This window comes from Lissotriton vulgaris, chromosome 7 (genome assembly GCF_964263255.1).
Source record: "Lissotriton vulgaris chromosome 7, aLisVul1.2, whole genome shotgun sequence".
NCBI lineage: Eukaryota > Metazoa > Chordata > Amphibia > Caudata > Salamandridae > Lissotriton > Lissotriton vulgaris.
Genome location: NC_141695.1, coordinates 1,524,845,764 through 1,524,870,892, shown reverse-complemented (window position 1 = coordinate 1,524,870,892; position 25,129 = coordinate 1,524,845,764). Strand labels below are relative to the sequence as shown.

The following is a 25,129-nucleotide window of genomic DNA, read 5'->3' as shown; positions in this document are numbered from 1 at the left end:
TAACCACATCACCCTTGCCTTGAAGGCTCTGAACTGGCTACCCTACGAGGCGAGAATACACCTAATGATCACCTGCATGACACATAAAGCCCTACATAGCAACACCCCCAGCTATTTAGCACAAAAGCTAGAGCAGTCGGGAGGATGAAGACATTCGCGAAGTTCGAGCTCACTACTACTAAAACCTCAATCCTTCCACAAAAAGAGAACGGGGTGCAGAGCTTTTTCAGGTATTACACCTAAGATTTGGAACTCCCCTCCCCCAGATGTACGCAGAATCTCCTCCTTTACCGCCTTCAAAAAAGAAGCAAAAACGTTTCTTATGGGAGGAGCTTCGCGCCGGTCAAAGATGGCCGTGTGAAAGCCCAGCTCCGCCGGACCTGCCCCCCAACCCTAACATCCTGTAAATAATCCTGGTCGTGGACCCCACCGCTAGTCAGCAGAGGGTCAGCAGAGGGTGAGCGGTGCGCTTTCCAGTGACTCAGACCCCGCTGGGACATCGGGGGCCGGAGCTACGCCTCTTGTCGTTCGAGGCCTGTCAGCTGGCTGGAGCCGGGGGCTGGAGTTGGGAAGGGAGTCGGCCGCAAGTGCAACAACACCGGGGCCGCAGACCGGAAGTCGTTGGGCGGGCCCCAGTACGGACTAGCTGCTGCCTGTGGTCGGAGCGGAGCTGCGGCGGCGCAGTGAGCTGCGGACGACCAACCTGCCCAGAGAAGTGTGAGCAGAGCAGCAGCGGCGCTGGGGGCTGCGGGTGGCTTAGTAACGGAGGATCAGAGGTGGCGGAGGGAGCACGATTGACTGCCAGGGAGCAGCGCGGGAGAGGATATTTGGTGCCCCAGGCATGTGTGGACTGTTGCGGGTGCCCGTTTTGACTGCCCTCGCCGGGAGATCATCGGTGGTGAGACGCCCTCCACCCCCCCCCCTGGCCTAACAGAGGAGCCTTCCGGTTTAGAGGCGATTCAGGTGGCAGTGCAGTGGAGTACCGGACCTCAGAGAGGGAGATGTTGCCTGAGGGACCCAACCGGATTGTGTACAGGCTGTTGATGGCCGGGGCCCCCGCGGGTGGGACCGGTACCTATCTCTGGGCACAGACCCGGCTGGGCACCCTTACTCCTGGGTCCCTGAGTGGGCAAACGTCAGCGTAAGAGGCGGAGGTGGTGCAGTGGATTCATCTGGGTACTAGCTGAGTGGAGGCGTGCCCCCCCTTATTGGACAACTTCTTTTGAGCATCTGGATCGCAGAGCTGTCTCCTCCAGAGGGTGAGACATTGCGGGGGCCCCTAAACATCCTTTGTTGGGCGCGGCGGTCGGCTCGCTCATATTGGCCCTTGACGCAGCTGTCCGGTGTGGGCGTGGCTGTGCCTTTCTGGCCCTGGGTTCCCCTGTGGCCGAGGATCTAAACTCCAGAGGTCCAGCAGATTTTTGGTGACTGCAGCCTCGCGACCGAGTCTGTCCGGTGACCTGTTCTGGGGCCCAGGCCGGTTGGAGGCGCTGTTCGGTTGCCAGTGGCCAGGGGTCCATCAAGGAGGTATTTAAGATGACATCTAAACCCGAAGTTGACAGGCAGCAGTCAAGAACCTCCAAGGGGTCACGGCAGGTCCGGACTAATAAGCTTGACTGCTACGCGATGCCTCGGGGGTCCCCGCCGGATTCAAGATGGATTCAATCGATCGGAGGAGACTCTTCTGGCCCGCCAGCTGAGCTGCTTGACGTGATGACGGCGATAGATTGTGTCAAGTCTTCACTGGGACAAAAGATGGAGGCGCCTGACAACAAGCTCAACACTGTTACCATCGAGGTCAATCTCATACGGGCGGATCTCACTAAGGCGAGTGAAAAAGTCAAGTCTCTAGATATTAAGACCGCCGGTTTAACAGATGACGTGGCACAGCTCCAACAGGAAGTGCCAGACCACAAGGCCTCCAGCGCCCTGACCAATCGGAAGCTGGACGACTATGAGGGAAGAGCTCGACGTAACAATGTCCGTATTATTGGTGTTCCCGAGAAGGCCGAGGGCCCAGTCCCGGGCCTGTTCGTCGAGGGCATAATCCTCAACCATCTTAAGCCCAAGGGGCTGGGCAACTTCTTTACGACTGAGCAAGCACACAGAATGCAGGGGGGGGGGAGACCCAGGCCTGGGCCCCCCCCCTCGCCCAATGATTGTGAGGGTGTTAAACTTTAGGGACAGAGACGCTATCCTGCAGGCTTCCGGGTCGGGAGGCCCCCTTAGATATGGAAAGGCCACTCTTTCCTTTTTCCTGTATTTCACACAAGCTGTCCAGCAACAGCACCAAAATTTCCTCGGAGTAAAGAAGAAGCTCAGAGACGGAGCACTGAAGTATGCAATGATGTTCCCGGCCCGGTTGAGAGTGGAGGCCGAAGGGAGGGTCTGGTTTTTTGACAACCCAGAGGTGGCTTCAGATTGGTTGGAAAGTCGTACCCCAAGAGGATCAGAGAGGCAAGACCGTGATGGAGGTGGCGGACTGGAAGAGCAGGAATGACGGCAACCGCAGACTATTTGGGACTTTTGATAACTGCCAAGTGGGTCTGACCCACGTGTACTTTGTTTTTCTTCGTCCCAGAACTATGTGCTGTCAAGGACACAGAGTGGAGTAGTTCTTCAAAGAGGTGGGGGGGAGACGGGGTCCTGATTTCCTCCTCCTTTCTACTTTTAGTTAGTCAGTAGTTTAGTCTATGGGGCGACAGGCACAATGCCAGTTGGGGTTGGGCGGAAGCCATGAGCAGGGGTGCAGGGAGGGGTGGTGGGGGTTGGGAGACCGTGCGATTTTGATGTCCAAGGGATTGTTTGTGATTGGCTTGGTTTTGTTAACGTCAGGTGACAAGGATTTGAGTGTATTGTTTCCATACCAGCATTATGGTAAATGTCAGACAGGGATCGGGGATAAGTGTGCTTAGTTGGAATGTAAATGGCCTGGGGGATAAGATTAAGAGAGGAATGGTTAGCCAATTTATTCGAAGGCACTCCCCAGATGTTGTGCTGCTACAAGAGACACATCTCATAGGGAACTGTTGTATGGCCTTGCACAAAGGAGGATATAAGTTAGTGGCACATGCTGGGTTTACTTCGGGGTCGAGGGGGGTTGGTGTCTTGGTGAAAAATTCCTTTCCCCTAGCTGTTCAGGCAACTTGGATTGACAAGCGCGGTAGGTACATTGGAGTATCAGGGCAATGGGAGGGGAGGATGGTCACCTTTGTTTCCATTTACGTCCCACCTTGTCTTCAATCTGACACGTTCCGTGATCTGGGCTCTATCTTCCTAACTTTGCCCCTGGGCCTCCTAGTGCTTGGAGGAGACTTTAATGCGGTAATGGACGGTGAGGTAGATTGACAGCCCGCTCGGGAGCTGCGACCGGCACAGCGATGGTTCCCCGACTTTTTACAAATGACGGGGCTCGTGGATGGTTGGAGGGTACGCAATCCGTATGGGGTGCACTACACGCACATTTCCGCCGCACACCATAGCCTGTCTTGGATAGATTATGTCCAGGTGCCAGCGGCGCAGGCTTACACTGTCGGGAGGTGTGGTACCTAGGGAGAGGCATCTCGGACCACTCGCCGGTTTGGCTCGGTTGGAGATTGACTATTTTAATAAAGGCAGAGTTGCCCCTAATAGCGCTTGGCATCTGAAAGACCCCGCCACTAAGAAGGAAATTATTAAGGTCACGGACAGGTACTTTCAGGAAAACAAGGGAACGGTGGAGTCGGCCCAGACTCTGTGGGAGGCATATAAAACGGTAGTCCGGGGGGAGGCCTTGTCCCTGATCGTCAAGAAGAAGAAGGAACAACTGGCGGAATTGGAGAAGGCGGAGGAGGAAGTATTGAGATTGGAAAGGGAGGTTGCTCAGGTGGCTACGCTCCGGCTAAAACTGCGACAGAATGAGTTTAGGGGCCTCGCTAAAGCGCAGAATGAAGAGACACAGAGTAGAGAATATGAACACGGAGATAAGGCTGGGAAGCTGATAGCCTGGCTTGAAAAGGGAGAGTGGGCATCGCGGTTGGTGCCAGAGTTGCAGGGGGAGGACTCCTGTAAAATTACAGACCCACAGGCGGTGGCAGATAGTTTTGGGGAGTACTATAGTGGGATATATACCTCAGATGAGATGTATACAGAGACTGAAAATAGTGCAATGATCAGGGACATCCAATTGCCTGCGCTATTGAAAGATAACCGGAAATATCTGGACTCGTCGCTCACGGACGACGAAGTGGCGCAGGCTATAAGGGGAGTACACTCAGGGAAGGCTATGGGTCAGAACGGAATTCCCATAGAACTACATAAGTTGAGCGCCAAACGGTTTGCTCCCTTCCTCCGCTCCATGTATGAGGAGAGCAGGGAGAAGGGACAGCTTCCGTATGACCAGCGAGTGGCCAACATTGTGGTCATTCATAAGGCGGGCAAACCTAAGACGTGTTGTTCCTACTACAGACCTATCTCTTTACTGAATGCCAAGCCTAAGGTTCTGGCAAAGCTGTTGGCGACGCGGCTGGTCAAAGTTATTACTTCCCTGATACATGCGGATCAGTCCGGTTTTATGCCGCGTCGAAATACGGCCCTCAATCTGCGTAGGCTTCATGGGGTGCTGGGCAGGACCCCTACGATTCAGGAGCCAGCAGTGTTGGTGTCCTTGGACGCCACTATGGCTTTTGATAGGGTCGAATGGCCTTACCTATTTGCGGTGTTGGGGAAGATGGGTTTTGGTCTTGAGTTTATTACCTGGGAGCGTCTCCTATATGCGACCTCTCTGGCCAGAGTTGTCGTAAACAATCGGAAATCCTCCGACTTTCCCCTCGGCAGGGGTACGAGACAGGGTTGTCCCTTGTCCCAGCTCCTTTTTGCCTTGGCCCTGGAGCTGCTTGCGGCTTGGGTTCGTTGGGACCGGTCAATTTGTGGCTTGCGTTGGACACTGGAATGGGAGGACAAAATCTCATTGTATGCGGATGATATCCTGCTTTATCTCACTAATCCGAGGGGATCCCTGATAGGTTTCCTAGATGTGCTTGCTATTTTTGGGAGATACTCAGGCTACGCAATTAATTGGTCAAAATCCGTTCTTTTCGTTCTCAGAGGTGACCCGCTGGTAGTTCCGCGTACTTGCCCGGTACAAATTGAACCGGTAGGGTTTAAGTACCTCAGCCTTTATGTTACGCTGGACCCGAAACTACGATTTGCTAACAATCTGGGTCCCCCTCTGACTTGACTTAGGGGAGGCGTGGCACGTTGTAAGGCACTCCCACTCTCCCTTTTGGGTAGAGCAGTGTTTTTTAAATTGATGGCCCTTTCCCGGTTTTGGTACGCACTTCAAAATGCGATGGACCCAGTCCCAGCTTCCTACTTCAAAGACATAGAGACCTTACAGAGGCAGCTGCTGTGGGACGGTAAACAGCATTGCGTTCGCTAAACTCACTCTTCCTTGGTACGACGAGGGGATAGGACTACCGGATCTACGAAAATATTACTGGGCTTCTCAGCTAGCCGCGGTGAAGCACGATATTTACGGTCCCCCCAGGGACCCGGGATATGCTATGACCGCTGGCAGGTGCCAGAGGGCGACTTTACTAGAGCGCTCTATGCCAGGCCTCGTTGGTTCCCCTTAGCGGGACCCACAGCACATGCCGTTCAGGTGTGGCATGCGGTAAACAGGCATCTTAAATGGGAGGAGAAGCTCACACTCGCCACCCCATTATGGAGTTTGGAGAAGCTGGGAAGTCTTTGGAAGACTAAAGGTTTTGACAAATGGGACCTCATTGGGATCACACAAATTTAGGATGTTGCCATCTTCATATTAGCCATGCATTGCTCACACATATACCCAAAGACACGCTACTTCCCGACGCTTCCCCCCTTGAAGACCGGGTGTTGGACGATCACCTCCCTGAGAAGACCATCTCTTTAATATACAGGTAACTCATAAATAATATGGAGGATTCGTTGGTACTTCTAAAATCGCACTGGAATGATGATGGGCTGGAGCTTGATGATGAGGACTGGCGAGAGGCGGTTTCCTCTCTGCTGGTGGTAGCGATACAGATGCGGCTCAGGCTGGTACAATTAAAGATTTTGCACAGGTCATATGTCTCGGGCCGGTTCTGATCCGGATGGTCGCTCGGAGGGTGGGGAGTGCAGGAGGGGATGCGGGGAACTTGGAACTTCATACATATTTAAGGGCACTGTACGGTGGTGCAGACGTATTGGGGGAAAGATCCACGATAAGTTACGGGAGGTCTTGGGGTGCAGATAAGGCCGGAGGCCCGTAGGTGTATCCTGAATGTTTGGGAGCCCACAAATCTGAATACACATAGGAAGCAGTGGTGACATTGGCATGCATGATAGCGAAGTGTAATATTGCTCAGTTGTGGGGAGCAAGCCAGGCGCCCCGGATAGAAAAGTGGGTGGATGATTTGGATTGGTGCATGTTTAGAGAACGCTCAGTGTATGCGGCTAGGGGGTGTCCTGAGAAGTGAAGGAAGGTTTGGGAGGCATGAAATCATTACCGTGGGGATGTCTGTGAGCCCCCGATACGTCCAGAGGATATGGAGGTGCACGAGTCCCCTTGATCCATTTTCACTATTCTGTATCATTTCTTTTTGATGTCTGGAATGTAATGATGAAACCTTGCTCAAAGTTTCAACTGTCACCTGATTTTTTCTTTTTTGATGTTTCTTCAATAAAAAGATTTTTTTTAAAACAAAAACGTTTCTTATGAACAAATTAACACCCTAAAACTTTAATTCTCTGATGACTATTTGCCACCGATTATATCCAAACGCCAATGCCTACCTCTTTTGTATTGTATGCGATTTCCGATTGTATGTATAAATGTGTGATAACAATGTACTGTAAAGTGCTCTGATACCCCCGTGTGCCATGTTCACGCTACATAAAACTTTATAAATCAATAAATAAGTTTACTTCTAATAAAATCCAACAGGGCAATCCCAACTAGAATACTATCCAGAGGAAAAGGCCCAGAAAAAAGAAAAATCATATGGAATTAGAAGTGTTGAAAATGATGCATAACATAAAACATCAAATTCTAAGTTCAAAACTTGGAATAGGAAGCATTTACCCCATCCAGTAAATATCTCCCCCTGGTGTTGTAAATTGACAGCAATGGGTTAGCATTAGCAGAAGCCATCCTGTATTTAGAAGGTATCTTGTCCGCTTTGGGAAAGCCATTTTGTATTTCTGGCAGCCATTTTGTTTGCCATGTGCTCTGTCCTACCTTTCTGTTAACTGCTCTTGAAATCTGCCTAGAGACAAACTATATTCAGCATCTTCCACCTTCGCACATGCCCAGAGGGGCCTAGCTAGTAGAATGCACCTGCTTCTCTAGTAGGCTTCTGTGTGATGTAGTCTCACCTCATTTGAGGTTAATAAAGATGTTCCTTTATATTTCAGCTTCTGTGCCAATTTCTTCTTTGTTGGTTTAAAAGGACCAAGTATCAGTGGGACCCCATGGAACCTTTTTTGATTTCATCACTGGGGTAATCATATTTAAGTTGTGTGGTAAAAGTCCCACCCTATTCCATGCAACCTGGCAATAGCGCCCAAGAGTCTTAATTTTTTCTACGGGAACAAAAGTGATATCCATTAGTGATACTTGAAGATTTTGACATTTTTCCATGTCATTCAACACAAATTAAACACTCTGCCCAAGAATAGGGACTAACCTAAGTTATCGAACATAAACTGATGGAATGGACTGTCAATCATCAGTACATTGTTGGCAAACAACTCTTCAGGAGTGACAAAGTACACCTGATAAACTGAACGCCATTTCTGAACCTCATTTACTAAACTGAACCGAAATCATCAAAAACAATGTTGACAAACAACAACTATACCAGAGAAGACCTATCTGAAATAAACAGTACCCAACAAAACCTTAGGAAATGGATTGTAGGCTTGCATTTCACCTTTTCTCTTCTCCTCTTTCATGTGTTTCTTGTCCTTACATTTAGGAGGAACTGTCCAAAGCAAACTACTAGTTGGTTGCCATTTATTAACATCTTACTCTCCACCTCCTTTTGATGTACCTTGAGTGGATAGGGTGGGGTAAGAGCATACTTTTTTTCTGGTCCAGCCCCTCTAGACTTCACTTTAGAAAATTGGATAAAACGGAAAATACAATGTCCTTTCAGGATGGAAAAACGCCGAAAGAGTACTGCAAGATCCAAAGAAGGTAAGGAAAAGTCTGCATCTTGCCCTACAGGTATGAAAAAATTGTAACTAGGTCGGGATTCATGCATTCGGGTGGCCTAGTGTTCAAGATGACTCTAGCACTGTAGATGCCATCTAGAACATTTAAATACCAGATATAAATAACAGTTGTTCCACTATAACCTTTGTGTGATCTGTAATTGCACAAACAATCAATTGTAGAATCGCTTTCTTTACGTAAGTGCATTAATTTTTACTGTGCAGGTGACCAAAGAGAATTATAACCAAAAGGGGAGATAGGTCTAAATACAAAAGCAACCCACATATCAGAACATGTGATTAACAGACATCTGTGACATTGAAGAACTGAGAAATCAAATATAAAACTGTTGCTATAGAAAGTACAAATGTTTTTCCTGAAATGGATAAAGAAATGTACTAATATACAAAAAAAGGTTAATTTTAGTTTTTTGAACCATCATGCCAATTTCTATCAAAAATTGATAAGAGAACATGGCTTTCTGTCAAACGTGATGCACCAAATCAAGCGAAAGAATCAAAATGTTTGATATGGTGAAATCACTTCAAAATTCACATGGCCTAAAATCAGTGGTGTTATCAATACATAATTGAAACCGTGCCTAAAAGCTGTCATTTGCACACATTTTGTGATATACCTCTCATAAATAGTCATCCACTCCAAACAGTAAAATTCATTTGAAAGACCATTTTTGATCAATTTTTCATTGTCTGTATTACTTTGGAAATCAGGAAAATGATAGGGCCACCAAAACAATTCAGATGTTAAACTTGATGTAACTTTCCAACTAAAATAGAACCAACATCGTTATTGATCTGCACAGTAGAGTACGGCCAATGCCTTCACTTATGGCTCTTCGACTCCCCCCTGAGCACTAAATACATGGGATTCCCTTCATTTTTGGATTATACTGCATAGATTAACAATCTCAGCAGAAAAGTACACTGGTCAATGGTGTTGGCAGTTAGAAACTTTTGTTTTAAAATAAAAGCTGCTGGTCTTCTACCTTGGACACTATATTGATGCAGCTACTGCCAAGCAGGGATGGACTTGCAGGGGTCGAAGCAAGAGTGATTGGCACCTAAACGTGGGTAGAATTAAAACAAGGAGTTAAACAGTGGACATTTAACATCGCATAAACAGTTTTAGACACAAAACACTGATTTTAATTAAGGTAAAATGGTTTAATCCATAAATGAGTTCCCTGTGATATGCAAGGAATGATGATTATTCTAATTATGCAAAAAGAACAAATGATGTATGGAATGCTGAACAAATCAAACATTCGCCCCTAGTCACAGATCTGGGGTAAATCCATTGTTTTGTTTTTGCTTGCCATGTCATTCTAGTTTGGATCCAGCCATATGCAAATCAGTCTTGATCCTGCTCCCCATGGAGCACTTCCCATGAGGAGTAGGGTCAAGACTGATTTGCACATGGCTGGGTCAAAATTGGGGTGGCATGGTGAGTAAAAGAACAATGGATTTAACCCAGATCTCTTGAGTGGGGTGAGTGTTTGAAATGTTTCAGCAAGCCATCCATCCTCTTGCTGTGTTTGTAATTATTCTACTCATGACAAGAGAATGTAGAATTTATTACAGACATAGAGGCTAACATTAGGCATGCATTACTCCTTTAAAGCTCACTCCTCACAGCCTCTTCAAAGTGCAACCACTAACATTAGCTTGCAGAATATATTCATTGCCCGTATCTTACTTTTCCCTAAACTAGCTCTATAAATGCTTTAAAATGAGTTTGCCAACACTGTCCATGAAATTCCTATGCCATACGTTCCATTCACCATTTATCAGTGTATTCGTATGGCCGTATCAATATGGGAAATCTAGTATCTACTTAAAATAAACTACTTCTGGATGGATATCAGCTTGCATTTTGTTGTGCTACTTGAAAACAAATAGGTCGCTTGAGACAGCTTAACCCATGTGCCAGTGGTAGAGATATGTAGACAATTGATCCAATCAGGAAGGAGCGTACTAATAATACAATGTGCATATAATAACTTCAATTCACAATAACTCTTCTTCACAAAGATGTCTTCTGTGTTTTCCAAAGATTTCTTTATTCTTTCGACTCAACACTTCTCATAGGATCACAGTACAAATTTAACAGCCGACGCGTTTCGTCCCGTGATGGGACGTCCTCAGAGCTTTGGAAGAAAAATGTAAACACACAATCACAAACATATTCATCTCAAAATAAATAGAGTCATTTTCTCTCTGGATTTCCCTTCTATTTTTGAAACTCAGGAGCAGCAACATTGCTGTGGTGTCACCAGGGCTTTAAGTGGAAGTTTTTTTCAATATTATATACACGCCATAGTTGCTGCTTATTTATCTTATGCAACTAACAACCATTGACAAAGCCAATAGTCCTGACTTGTTGTAGGTATGACGTTACCTGTTGTGTCATATATCTGGATGCAATGACAGAAACGGTCAAATACAAGTCGGGTGGCACACTATGCTAAGTTCAGATTTTTAGCTTACAAGTTTTTAAGCTACACCCTTAATTACATTAGCCACGTTCCTTTGAGAACCCCCCCCCCCCCCCCCCCCCAAAACACAGATTTTTCATCCCATTTAAATCCCTGCCACCAAGTTGAGGCTTCTGGCAAATGTCGCCTTTGGGAGCAATATAATTCTGCTGTCACAAAGCCTGGCGTACTCAGGTTTAAAAGGAACTGCAGAATACTCACCATTCGGCATGATGTCAGTACATGAATATAGGCCAGGGTGGGGGGGAAGTCCCATATGGTGACCCCCTGGTGGTAGGCACGAGAGCCTAGTTAGTGAACTGTGACATGGTATCAGAATGTGCACGTTCCCCACAAGTCCGGTTTGTTCTTTTTCTCAGTGAGGCATAGTCTCCATTTCACACGATTCATTTTCTTACCTAATGGAACTATTCCACCAAACCTATGCCCTCAGAATCCTGGCCATTCCCACCACCCAAGAACCAACGCTATTGAACGGAAATGCATGTTACATTTAACACATCATTCTGCCCTTACGGTTCTCTGCAAATCGAGCACTGTGGCTGTAATTCTGCATGAAACGCATTTTACAAATTTTTCTTAAGAGAAACCTGTGCTGTACGTAGCGGTCGGAAGAGTCGTGGAGTTAACAGGAGATGAAGAAAACAAAACAAAACCTTTATCTAATGGAATAGAAGATTTGAGGGTAAACGGATATATCTGCCTTATCCATTCATATTTATTGGGCAAGCCATTTTGGGGGACTTTTTGATGTTTCAAACCAGCAGGGGTCCAGAGTGGCAGATATAGTGAGAGGAGGTTTGTCCAAGGCCTGTTGCTTCATAGCATGACTTTAATTCCTGTGTTTGCATCCTTTCACCTCCTCCTCTGCTGGTCCTTGGTTCCCAGGGCCAGCCAGGGTGCGCTTGAGTGCTGGCTGAGGCACAAAAGCAGAGAGCGAGCCTCCTCTCCCCAGCGCACGCACTGCCTGCGGCGGGCTCCTCATCCCCATGCAACAGGCGCGGGGAGATTGATGAATCTGATCCTGTGACCTTGAGAACAGTTGCTCTCTTTCCAGAAGCTGGGCTTCCAATTTTTCATGCAGCAGAGTAAGAAAAATGGAAACCGGGGTTTCTAATGATCTTTTCCTCGGTGGAAAGCAGGCTATCTGCTAAGGGTCAGTGCTGCGGAATGTGGGCGTGGCCAGTGCCCAGCGAAATCATTCGTCATAGTTACCAGCCCGTGTCAATGCGGGCTTTGTACCCCGTGTGCCTGGAGCAGCCGGGGGCGAGGATGCTTCACAGGAATAACAAGCCCGGGTGTGGTGCGTCGGCGCTAAGAGGAATTTGCACCAAGGCTATCACGACCGCCATCTGTTTCTAATTAAGATAATTGGAAACAGATGGCGCTGCTGCTCGCTCCCGAGCTGCCTAGGCCAAGGCAGAGAGAAGGTGGGCCATGCACCTGACTTTGGCCAATTCCGTGCTGTCTTTCTTAGAAAGACGCACGCAAAGGCCAATAGGTGTGATGAAAAAAAGGCACACGCACGAGCGTGTGGTGCAAGTTGAAAAATCCTTCCTAGAAGCCTTGCATTGCAGCGCATGCGCGCTGGCTCAGGCGAGACCTAAAAAGGGAGATGCGATCAATTACGATAGCAACAGAGGGAAGGAACCCTTGTGGACTGAAAAGAGCACTGCAATGGTGTTGAACCAGAGAATAGGAACACATGTCCGAACCAGACGGCAGAAAGAACACAATCTAACAATGGAGTCAATGACCATGCACATTACCAGCAAGAGGAGGAGTCACAGTACCTTGTGACTATAAATACTTCTTCAACGAAAAACAACTTGCACACATCTGGGCCCAACACTAGATGGCAGGAGTATGCACATCATGTGAATCTACAGCCACACATGCCTCAAACAAGTTATTTCTAGATTCAAGTTTTTGGATAACACAAATTGTTCACTTTATCTATAGTCTTGAGCACTCCTCTCTCAAACGCTCTTGCTGCTCTGACAAGTAGCTTGCAAAACCATTTGTTAACAAATTCCTCAACATGCTCTATAGGCCATCATTCAGCACTTGGCGTATTGCTACAGGGCTAATGTCTTTCCTTGGGGATCTTTTACAAACCCTTTCTTTTCTTCAAATTAACAAGATTGGGGTGCGCCAGGTCATGAAGTCCAGTACTCAGATAGTAATATAAAACAAATTCTTTATATCATATTCTTAACACAGTGATACGAAAAGCTCAGCCAACGCGTTTCCTTCCCTCACGGGGAACTTTCTCAGGGCACCTCCGGAGGTTACGACCAGACGACATTTTGCGATGGTCTTTTCATGCAGGATTTATCATACCCGTATCCTTTCCGGTTTGTTCCAGCACAATACACTGGACTTAAATGCGTACGCTGGATTACGATAACTGTTCTTCAACAGGTTTTATACAAAGGCTGTGATGCTCTGGAATCACTTCGGGAAGTACCCGCGGTACCTACCACAACGTAACCAACACTTCGGCTATCTGAACTAGCACAATCCAACTGTGACTTTCTTGCCCTGATGAAGTTCCCTGTTATGGAATGAAACACGTTGGCTGAACTTTTTGTATCACTGACTTAAGAATTTGAAATAAAGAATTATTTTTATACTACTATCTGAGTACTGGACTTCATGACCTGGCACACGCCCATCTTGTTAATTACATCTTTGGATCTGGAGCACAGAGGCGCCAAGCAACAGCTGGTGTTGGGGTGAGCTGCGCAGGAACAATACAAACTGGAACTAGTGTGAGGTGCAGAATCAGGGGTCCGCTGTTGTTTCTCTGGAAATTTACCTCTCTTTTCTTCACCTTTCCCCCTCATTTGCCATACTACCATCCACTGCAACATATATGTATTGATCACACTCCTGAAGGGTCAGCTTAAATAAGAGTATCATTTTCCTGCTCTATGATGAGTTTTCAAACTGCAGTGCCACCATCAAAGTCTGACAAACTTAAAGGAAGGTGCATAGAGACACAGCTGTCATTCACCCTTAGGAGAGATGCCTACAGTTGTTTTTACTGTAACCAGCTGCATCACAGTATAAAATTACACTCAAGGATGACTGCATCCAAAGAGATTTGTTGTAGATACATGAGTGATGAAAGTAATAATCAAATCACTCAATATATAGTTTATTTCAGTTCTTTTGTTCATAAAAACAACAAACATTAAAAACATGATGCATAACAAAAAAATATCATTATGGTCAAAAAACATTTACAAGTTACCTCACTAATACAACACAATACCGTTGGAATAAATAATATAGAGATATGTGTTCATCCAGAATTAAATACCCTTCATAATATTAATAACATTGACCAACCAAATTCTAGCTAAGCGGTTACTCTGTAAGAGAATAAATAATGAATTCCTTCTTTTTAACGCCACAGTTAAACAGTACCCTCGGCAGAAGAAACCAGAGCAGACATTGAAAAGTGAAAATATAAGAAGGCTTCAAGAAGTGACCTTAATGACTTTCCGTGATTACTGGGATAATAGATTTCTTGTCAGGCACAGAATATAATTTTTTAAAGAGTATATTAGTTTGGCTAGAGGAATTGCCACATATGTGTAGCTCACTGAATTCTAACAGAGCCAAACCTCAATCTGGTCAAGAGAAATTTCATAAAGAAGCTATCAAGCCACAATAGATAAGGCTTCCACTCCAATAACGGTTGTCAAAATAAAGTGATTTCTTATACCACTTTTCTTTAATTCAAGGTTACCCATAGGACTCGTCATTGAGAAAACATCACTCAGACATTTTATAGCCACTTTCATGATCCCTTCAGGATAAAAGAAGAGATTCATCCACCCAAATTCCCTGCTGATGTCTATGATGAATGTGCGCCATGGTATCCCAGACAAAACGCAGCAATCTTGCAGAATGCCTTTGTTCAAAGACGCAGCTCAATTAATTCAAATCTAAATCCAGAAGAATAGCTAGCTATTCAAAAAGGATCTTCTACATACTTTAAATCATGGGTACTTGCAAACATGTTCACCAGAGGCCAAAAAATGTGGTCTGTGATGTACCTGTGTGCCGCATTGATGCCAGCGGGTGGAGGTCGGGTGACCAGGGTTCAAAGGCGATTGGCGGTAAGGTGGGTGTAGGGTAAGCAAAGCACATACATATAGTGGCTGAACTGAACAACGTAAAACTAGAAAACATGGGATTAATTCCGGCTTCCCCACTTTACCAAATTGAGTGATCCTAAGCAGACTTCAGGATGTGCGCTGTAAACATTTTTCTCCTGTGTTTGATTTAATTAACTAAAATGTTGTTCATGTATAATAGGAACACAGGCTACCCACAGATTGTGCATAACAACTGACTTGTCTCTAAGTTCTCTATTGAAATTGTTGTCAGGGTGGGGAGAAGAACAAGTTTTTAAATTCATGTTTCAAAACTATCACTTTTAAATTAAGACTTCTCAATGCACAGTTATAATTTGATGTACTAAGGTGAAAAGGTGGTTCTACATGTTAATTAAATATTATTATTGAATATTATTGAAAGAGACGTTGTCATATTTTTATATTTTTGCTGCATGATATCTTTAAAATGAAGGAGTGTTTCTAAAGTTAAGTGGGGCAGTACCTCCTAGTTACATCCTTTCTTTTACATCAATTAACCTTTACATAAATGCTTGCCTATTTGACATGTTGTTCTTAGTGCGGAGTACAGTAAACAGCAGCCCAGTGCTGCTGTTGACCAGGGGGGGCACATGTAAAAGTCAAGAGGGCTGCATGAGGCTCCCAGGTCGTAATTTATTGAGAATCAAAGCTCTAAACTTAACTCTTCATGCATAGTGAAAGAAGAATCTGACTGGGGATGACCCAGTAAGTGCTTAGAAAAATACTTTCTTCTGCTACAAACACACATCCATGCTCTTTAAACCTGATGCTATATGTTTGGCTTCATTGGCTAAGAAAGGTGACCAAAGGTTGGTGCCAAAATCTAGAGACCAAACCAAAAACAGCTACAGGGGTTTATACAACAAGTTTTCTTTTAACTAATATTTGGGGTTCCAGTTATGATGGAAGCTAAACAGGATGCCGGATATTTTAATAAAATTACAGATTGAGGCAGCATATTACCAATAGATTTGTTTCGATATTTTAAGGGTCAAATGCCATGCCATAAGATTCTAAACCAGCACTAGCAAAGCCAATAGATCTTGCCTATGTTAGAGCTATGACTTTGCCAAAGTCTTTTAGCTATATTGTATAGCAGCGTGGCTGCTGTGCAGCTTGGCTAAAAGATAATAAAAATATGCTATAAGCACTTTTTTCTCCCTGCGTCATAGCACTTTTTAAATACGTTTTTTAGCACTTTTTTAAAAATAACATTTTAGCCATGGTGGACTATTGGCTTGCCAATGCTGTTTTGAAACTTTAATCACATTTATGGTGATACAGGAATGTGGAATTCCTATAGCCTGACGCCCAGGACATATTATTTGGGGTTGAGGGCAACAAGTTTTCATGTGTATTTTGTCCTTGGGACAAGTAGGCCCAACCCCCTGCAGCACAAACCTTTTGGCTGCCAGTTTGCAGTACCACATTATGGATCAGGGATGGACACTGTCTGCAATTAAAGTAATATTTTTGTCCATATGTTACTGCAGTTCAAACGTGTATTAATGGTTCATTAATTGAAAGCCTTTATTATTAGGGTGAGAGCTTTAAGTATATGTGAGCTCTGACTGCATTACGGACAGTGGTGCCAGTATAAAAATGTGTACACACGTTTTCAAAGTTTAGCAATATGAGGATATGTATAATGCTACTAGGATGCTCTCTGATTAGATGCAAATATTTGCAGAAGCTTGAAAGCAAGATTGATGATTCTTGGCTTTCAAAATAAAATGTTCATAAAAAAATGAAAGCAGGAAAAAAATCATTTAGCTAAACTACTGAAAAATGTCAGGTACCATTTCTTTGCAGCATCATTTAGTAACATGTGATGATACATGCTAGTAGTTCCCAAAAATATTCATAATGGAAAACAGTGTAACCACTTCCAATTTTTATGGCAAACAAAAATAAGCACGCATTGGCAAAGCCAGTAGGTGTGAAATTGGTGGCCAGCTTTTTAGTTTTGTCAATGTGTGACTTGTTTTGGAATGTTTTCTGTTAAACCTTATTGGTGTGGGAGCTGCCGGGCCCTCACCATTATATTAAACATTGGCAAAAGCAAAAAAAACTTTTGGTCTCAAAAAGCAAACACTGCCACAGTAGTTACTGGCACTGAACAAAACTACTTTGTGTGCCGATATGCTCCTTGCGAAAGAGCAGAAGGCTGTCACTCAAAGTGAAGCCAGCTGATACAGAGAGAGAAATGAAATTTTAATAAACACAAAAGGACCAAATTAGGGGCCCAATTGTTAAAGAAAGGCTTAAAGGTGCACCCACGGTATATGTCCTTGCAATGAGTGCAGCTATATGGCTTCGCAAATTCCCAAGAAGTTACAGAAGTAGGACAAGAAATAGTACTCAAATAAAATATTTGGGAACTGCATTTTAGTATGAGCAAATATGCGTGTGTAGATTTGCTCATGCAGGAATCTGAGTGTTTGCAAGTTCACTTTCCCTCCAACCACTTTTTTTCCAACTCTGGAAGAAGGTTCTGCCATTGTCAGGAATACATTTCCAACCTTTCTCAGTATGGGAAAAGATTAGAGAAGAGTTGTTGAAAACCCTTAAACCATGCAAGTTAGGGGCATGGACAAACATCATGGCCGATCAGACGTAACTCTGATCGGCTCCTCTCCAGGCCCAGCTTCATTAAGAGTGGCGAGGCACTTGCGGCCACCAAAACCGAGTCGTCCGATGTCTGGGGGCGCCTGGAGGTGCGGCGGCTTCCCGGAGGTGAGCTAAGAGCCTCGGGTGTTGTCTGTGGAGCAAAGTCATTCCTGATGCCAGAGCCCGCAGCGCCGTCCAAGATGGCGGCTGTTGCAGAGCCCGTTCTCTGTCACGAACGCTGCAGCACCGGGACCGTGGAGGGGCCGCGCGGAGGCTAGCACAAAGGAGTGCACCAGGGTCACTATTCGCCTACCCTCAGGAACTTCTTCCAGCCGCAAAGGAGTGGTGAGTTGCGCATCGGCACCTGCAGCAGAAGGATTGATCTGCATGCCGGCACCCCCTTGAGGTCAAGAAGTGCACATAGCGCCAGGTACGGAGGAGGGAGAAGGGACTCCCCCCACACAAGGGTGGACAACCGGGAGTGCTTATAACAGTCTAGCGCCTGACCTTAAGATGGCAGCAAGCAGGTGCCATCTCCCAGTCTTGTAAGAAAGCCCTAACTCATAGCTCTATGCCAAGTATGGTGCCTACGTCCCTGAAGCCCTCTAGATGCAGGTGAAGAGCTCCTGAGCCCATCAGCCTCCAGCAGCTGATCTCTCCCCGGGTGTGGCCATAGATGCGGCGACCTCACTGGCATCAGGTTGGGAAGGAGATGGGACACAGAACGGGGGGGGGGGGGGGGGGGGGGTCACCCTTAAGCCCTGGGTCGCGTCGGAGCCTGGGTGAAAATGTCCACCAGTCAATTACCAAACGCACCACTGAGAGTGTAAGCGGAAGGCGAGGGGCTCCTTTGCTCCGGGATGGTATGGTAACCGTTGAATTATTTTTTTTTATGCCATACCGGGAGCAGGGGTAGGGTGTTACAAGTGGTGGAGGAGATCGTCCAAAAAGTGCCAACTCGGACACAAGCCAGATGCTGACTGAATACTGAAATTCTTTTCTCCAGTTCAAATAAATCTATAATTGAATATATCATTAAGTGGTTCCATAAGGAAAATGATCATTCCACAATTTCCCACACAAATACTTGTGATCACCCTTTTTTTTTAACCAACACATCCCAGTGATGCTGCCAATCATGAAAGTGACCTGCTAAGAAACAAATCAGAAAGTTAGTATGTCTGTGTATATCGGCCCATAATGATTTTCTTTTTAGAGAAGGCCACTATAAAATTACAAAATTGTCTTGAACAGAAAGGGCGTTTGAGTTATAAGGAAATAAAGGGTCCACTGATTTGTCGGATCAAACAAAATTGGTAGAATTATGGCCAATTACTTTCTGTCCAAACAAGAGAGATGGACGAGGCCGGATACCAACAACACTTGACAACATTTGCTGATAAAAAATAATAAATGTTACCAAAAATTATATGGCGCACTATATCACTCCAAACTCTGACCAAGAATGTATAAATTGTTTCCTACTTTGTGGGTATAATTGAAACATTTCTGAGTTTGAACTCAAATTAAAAGAATGGATTATAATCCATACTAATATAATAAAGAGAGAGCCCAAACTTTTGAGGCGGGTAATCTCAGGAACCACAGCACCAATCACAACACCCAATACAGCGTTGGAAAGGGCAGTTGCAGCAGAAGGACATAGGCTATGCAGACGCCCACCATATACATTTAAAAGGTAAAAGAACCGTGCCAGCAAAGTAGTCCCTTGTGGGCGTGTCTGCGTTGTGCTGTGGGCGTGTGCTGGGGGCGTGACAAACGCTGGGGCGTGTGGTACGTTCCGCCCTTCATGCCATGTCTCATATCGTGTGCTAATCCCACCCTGCTCCCTTTAAATACCCCTGCACCCCATAATCATAACCCACCCTTTCTCCTTAAAATATCCCAACACCCTTAAACACTAACCCATCTTAACCCTATAAATATACCCTGTACCCCAAAACCCAAACCTATCCCTAAACCCTAATACCCCTGTACCCCCAAACCTAGCCCTGAACCCTATAAATACCCCTGTACCTCAAAACCCAAATCTACCCCTGAACCCTAAAAATACCCTGTACCCCAAAACCCAAAACCTAGCCCTGAACCCTAAAAATATAACTGTACCCCAAAACCCAAACCTACCCCTGAACCCTAAAATACCCCTGTACCCCAAAACCCAAACCTAGCCCTGAACACTTAAAATACCCCTGTACCCCAAAACCCAAACCTACCCCTGAACCCTAAAAATACCCCTGTACCCCAAAATCCAAACCTAGCCCTGAACCCTAAAAAAAACCCTGTACCCCAAAACCCAAACCTACCTCTGAACCCTAAAATACCCCTGTACCCCAAAACCCAAACCTAGTCCTGAACCCTAAAAATACCCCTGTACCCCAAAACCCAAACCTAGCCCTGAACCCTTAAAATACCTCTGTACCCCAAAACCCAAACCTACCCCTAAACCCTAAAAATACCCCTATACACCAACACCCAAACCTAGCCCTGAACCCTAAAAATACCCCTGTTCCCTTATAATCCAAAACTATATCTGAACCCTTAAAATACCCTAACACCCCAAAACATATACCTCAGTACCCCAAAACATATACCCCTATACCCATACTTACCTTATCCAAACATTAAAAAAAACATGCTTTTACCATTCATGCATTTACAACGAATTTAGTTGTAAATGTGTGCGAGGTAAAAGCATATAAAATGTAATGCCATGCGTTATAACGGAATTGCGGAGTCATGGTACTTTCGTAATGAAAGTATGCGGAGTGATGGTATGCGGAAAGAAAGATGTGGAATAATGGGTGTTTACCCTCCCCCGGTAAGTGCATTGGTTGCACGGCGGCCCACATCTCCAGCAACATACTCATATTTTTTCACCACCCATTTGAAAAATGCACAGGTCTCTCTCATTGATGGCCAGCACCGACATACACTTTTAGACAAACCTCCCGCCACAAGTTCTAGAATTGCGAACTTTAGAGCTGGGGAGCTACGTTCGAATCTCGGCATCAGCTCAACGTCCTGTGATTCCAGGCAAATCGCTTTGTCTCCCCGTGCCTCCCACAAATGAATGTGTTCTTCTGTAATGTAAATTGTGCTCATGCCATGTTGTCGAGTTCACGCTATATAATATTGCAAGGAAAAATAAAGTAGGGAAACTCGAGTTCACACACTACTGAACGCGCACTCTTAAGTGCATCAGCAGTGCACTGTGAATCAGAGCGTTTCACAGGCCTGTCACAGATAAGAAATGCTATCAAAACGAAATCCTACAAAACAATATACTACTGGCCGGCAGCAATTCATACCCGGACAACGTCGGGGCGGGCTGCTAGTTGACTAATAAAAAAAGAGGCATCAGAACCTTGAAATTGGGAAAACACCTTAAATCACCAACTTCTAAAAACAACGGGTTCATTATTTTAGCAGTCAAGGCCAAATAAGGAGTTCGGTTAGAAAAGCAATCGTGTGCTCTCCAAGCCTGGAAAAACGCCATTGAAGCAGAAGAAATGCTAAATTTGAGCAAGAGTCCTGAAAAAATGAAAAAAAACATCCAGTCATACACTAAATGAGGTGGTCTATTTGATTTTCACACATTTTCAGAGACTTATGCACCTTAAGTACCATTTTTATGGGGTAGCGCGGTGGTCTTTCACTATGGGCCATGAGACTTTCTCTTCAATGCCATATCGATTAAGGATTTTGGTAGTAGCTATTTGTGCTTTACATAGGTGTTTCTTACTTTTTATCAGGGCACAAGTCCTAAAAAGAGAATGGGGGGCTAACCAACTTAGGCAGTATGGAAGTGACATTATGGGACGTGACATCACAGCATCACAGGAAGTGACATCTCAACCACGCCCTCACGAGAGTAACATCAGGTCTTAACACTTCACATATGTTTCGCATGTCGATAACGAGTACATTTGAGCCCAAGCATTTGTGAATAACTTTATTTGCATTTGCACCTATGTCTGAGGCTCAGATATCTTAGAGTCAGGATAGTTAATCAAAAGTTTATACTATACTCGGGGGTTACGACATGGTAACACTGTGAGCATTTCGCTGAGAGCCAAAGAATAGGATTGTATTAAAAAAAATTGCCCTAAATGCATGTTCAAACCTCTGCGTACTGCAAATATGTAAATATGACACACACACAGCCCTGTTACAGTACTCTATTTGGCTACTAGACTAAATTCCTTCATCTCCTTGCACCCCTTATATGTATCTACCTGCTGTGGTCAAAAATAGAATAATTTCAGTTGTCTTTGCATAGAAAATGTAAAGTAAGAAATTATAGTTATTTTTATTTTAGGGGCCTCACTTCATGTCTATTCTACCACACTACTCATATTGCTAAAGTTTATTTTAACAGTTTTTTTTGCCAGACTAATGCATCTGACGTGATCGGTTAAATGCCGCACTTAAAATGACACCAATTGCGCTACTTACATCGACCGTCCAGTCAACTCGGTCTAATGTTTATTGTCAGTATAATAATGGACAGCCTGGGCGTGGTTTAAATCTTTTTTGGAGAACAGATCCTTTAGGGTTTTTGATGGCGAGTCTGTGTCCTCCAGTAGGCCTTTAAAGTGCGGTGTTCCTCAGGGCTCCTCTCTGAGCCCTGCACTGTTCAATCTGTACATGAGACCACTAGCCGACGTCGTCCGCCCATTCGGATTTAAGATCATCTCCTATGCGGACGACACGCAGCTAGTGGTCTCACTGGCGCAGGAGGCAAACCATACTGCGCCAGGTGGGCTCAGAGAATGCCTGGAGGAAGTGAGGACCTGGATGTCATCATCATCCCTGAAGTTGAACGGGGACAAAACAGAGCTGATGCTCTTAGGCCCTTCTGATCTGGTCCTTCCTCCCTCTCTATGGCCTCCCTGTCTAGGTCCCCCTCCACTCCCCAAAAATAACATCAAAAGCCTTGGAGTGTGGCTGGACAGATCTTTATCCTTCAATGTGCAAGCCACAAAGCTTTCAGCCACCTGTTTTGGCATCATGAGGGTGCTAAATAAAATATTTCCTCTCCTTCCCATGGAAGCCAAACAGGTAGCCATTCAAGGTCTCATACAATCACGCCTTGATTTTAATAATGTACTCTACCTCGGCGCCCCAGAATATATTCTACGCAGGCTGCAGATTGTACAGAACTGCGCAGCGCGTCTTCTGCTCAAAATCCCCCGTAGACACTCAGTGAGGGCCGGACTGACTAGCCTTCATTGGCTACCAATTCGGCAGAGAGTTTTGTTCAAGGCACTATGTATAGCCCATCAAGCCTTCTGGAATATGGGCCCTAGTATCACCCGTGATCTGGTCCCCCATTACATCCCAAACCGAAGTCTTCGTTCCAGCCAGACCTTCTTGGCAGTGGTGCCAAGAATAAAAAGATCTAGATCTGGCGGAAGGACGTTCGCATATAACGCGTCCAAGACTTGGAACACTCTCCCACTCCATCTCAGAGCCAACCCTAACCTCACAGTATTTCGCAAGCAATTAAAGACTTTTCTGTTCACATCCTCTTACTAACTGCCTGTCCCCCTCCTTTGCCTATCAGTAGGTTTGTGGCTTTCTCAGCGCTTGGACGCCTCCGGGCAACAATTCGCGCTATATAAATCTGCAAGTTTACAAGTTTACAGACATTAGAACTTCTGGGTTGCAAAACAGCCAATCCCACTTATAAGCATGTTACAGAAGGTGCATGGAAGGGAGTGGTAACATAAAGTGGCCTAGGATTGGAGAATTGGTTGCACATTAGCCAATCCTAATGCATGACACAGAATTATAAAGTGCTGATTGGTTGTGAATCCAATCTCACAGCCAGAGAAGAAAAGGCAGGAGTCCACGTGAGTATCAATCACAAATCTTCATTTGGGTCGCGTGCTTCTTGTTGCTGACTGTGCGGGACATCGCTTGTGGATTTTGTCATTAGTCAGTCAAGAACTCAATTTTAAATTTGAGTCGGGCGGTGATAGGATGGCTTAGATGTCGCCACTCACTATTTTAGATGTCAGAAAGGAGGCGGATAGGTGAGGATCCATTGTTACTGGCTGTATTGCATACGTTTCATGTGTTTAAACTGGGTTAGTCATTGACATAAGGGGTGAGGTGGGGCCACAGGCAGGGTATCGGGCGGCAGCAGTTTACATATACAGGGCATAAGCCTTAAACAAGCATTGGCTGCGCGCGAGCGGCCGCAATATGTGGTGGGGGAGGGGGAGAAGCAGGAGTTGTGCACGCGCTAAAAGAAAACAAGTACCCTGAGACGAGAATGCAGCCTGCCCTCGCCGCAGGACGTGCGGCCGCAAACGGGAATTGTGTGATCGTGGTACAGATGGCGCCTGGGATGGTGAAGCTGGCGGGGGTGCACCTGCATGCGCGCGTGTCCACAAGCGCTAGGCCATCAAAAGCATGGGGTAGCACTTTGAAAACCCCGCTTACTAAATATCTCGCAGAGCAGCACATGCGCTGGCTCAGGCGAGACCTAAAAAAGGGGGTTGCCCAGGTTTAGTGAGCCCAGACAGCCTTTAGACTCAGAATCGAGATAGAAAACGAGTTTTGCTTCTGTGTGTGGCAGCTCGTGTGGGCTGCTTGATAATCTATATTTACTATAAGGCTTTGGTGCGGGCGTTCCAATAGGACCACTGCGGGGTTCCTTAAGCAAGAACTCTGATTGAAGCAGGTTCCCTGTGCGAATGTGCCCTCAAGGTTCATCTCTTGAGTTATCAATGAGTTTTTAGAGCCCGAAGTGTTATCAATGTTTTGGCTGTTCTCTAGAACAATAGATATTATGATAGGTTTTTCTGAAATACACAGTCGACATAAGGTGGGCTGAGAAGCCTCCAAGTGGGTCTGCAAGGTGTCCAGACCAGTGTCTGCTGAATAAGGCTGCCTGTCAGGAGGGGCATTTTGATCGGCTGCTGGTTGTGAAATGTCCACGATTGCGCCTCCCGACATATCAATTTATGCTTGTTCAGGCTGTTCGTGGAGAGGAAAGGGATTTATTGCGTTGTTCTGTCTGAAGATTGGATACAACTTTTGAGATTGTATAGAGCTTAACTTAATTTTGGAACTATTTAATTATGGTTATTAATCTGGTGGGGCCAGGGTTTTTGTTATGCAGGGTTGAGGAGATCTTGGTTCCGTCCCCAGCGTCTCGTAGGCATTTCTTCCTTGTAGGGGGGCTCACCGGGTACTACCAGACCTCTATCTTCCAAGCCTGCTGGTACACGTGGCCTACTGGAATGGAGCTGAAGCTGTGATCTGTGCTGGATTGAGGTGAGGCGAGGCTGGGGCCAGTGCTAATGCAAGAAGCACAGCAGTTGTTGCACTGTATATTGCATAGTCAGAAAGTTTCCAGAAAGGTCCCTCATGTAAAGCATAAATTGCCACAGGGTCCATAATGACCCATCTATATCAAGCGTAAAGGCTATATACGACTATTTCAATAGGTTACAGACATGGGCCTTAGCATAAACTAGTATGGCAATGTAGGCTTTCTTTATATACAACTTTAACGTATACCTTACATGCAGGGGGTATTATGGGAAGTTGCCATGCAAGATGTGGTTATGTATGTTT

General features: G+C 45.4%; 1 protein-coding gene across 1 annotated transcript in view; it reads right to left on the bottom strand.

Moving 5' to 3' along the window:
* Positions 1-25,129, bottom strand: part of TCTN3 (tectonic family member 3) — a 420,785-nt gene that overhangs the window by 199,691 nt on the left and 195,965 nt on the right. Inside the window, exon 8 of the mRNA XM_086932394.1 lies at positions 9,228-9,302. Within this exon, the coding sequence (XP_086788520.1) occupies positions 9,228-9,302 (75 nt within the window). The remainder of the gene's footprint in view (positions 1-9,227; positions 9,303-25,129) is intronic.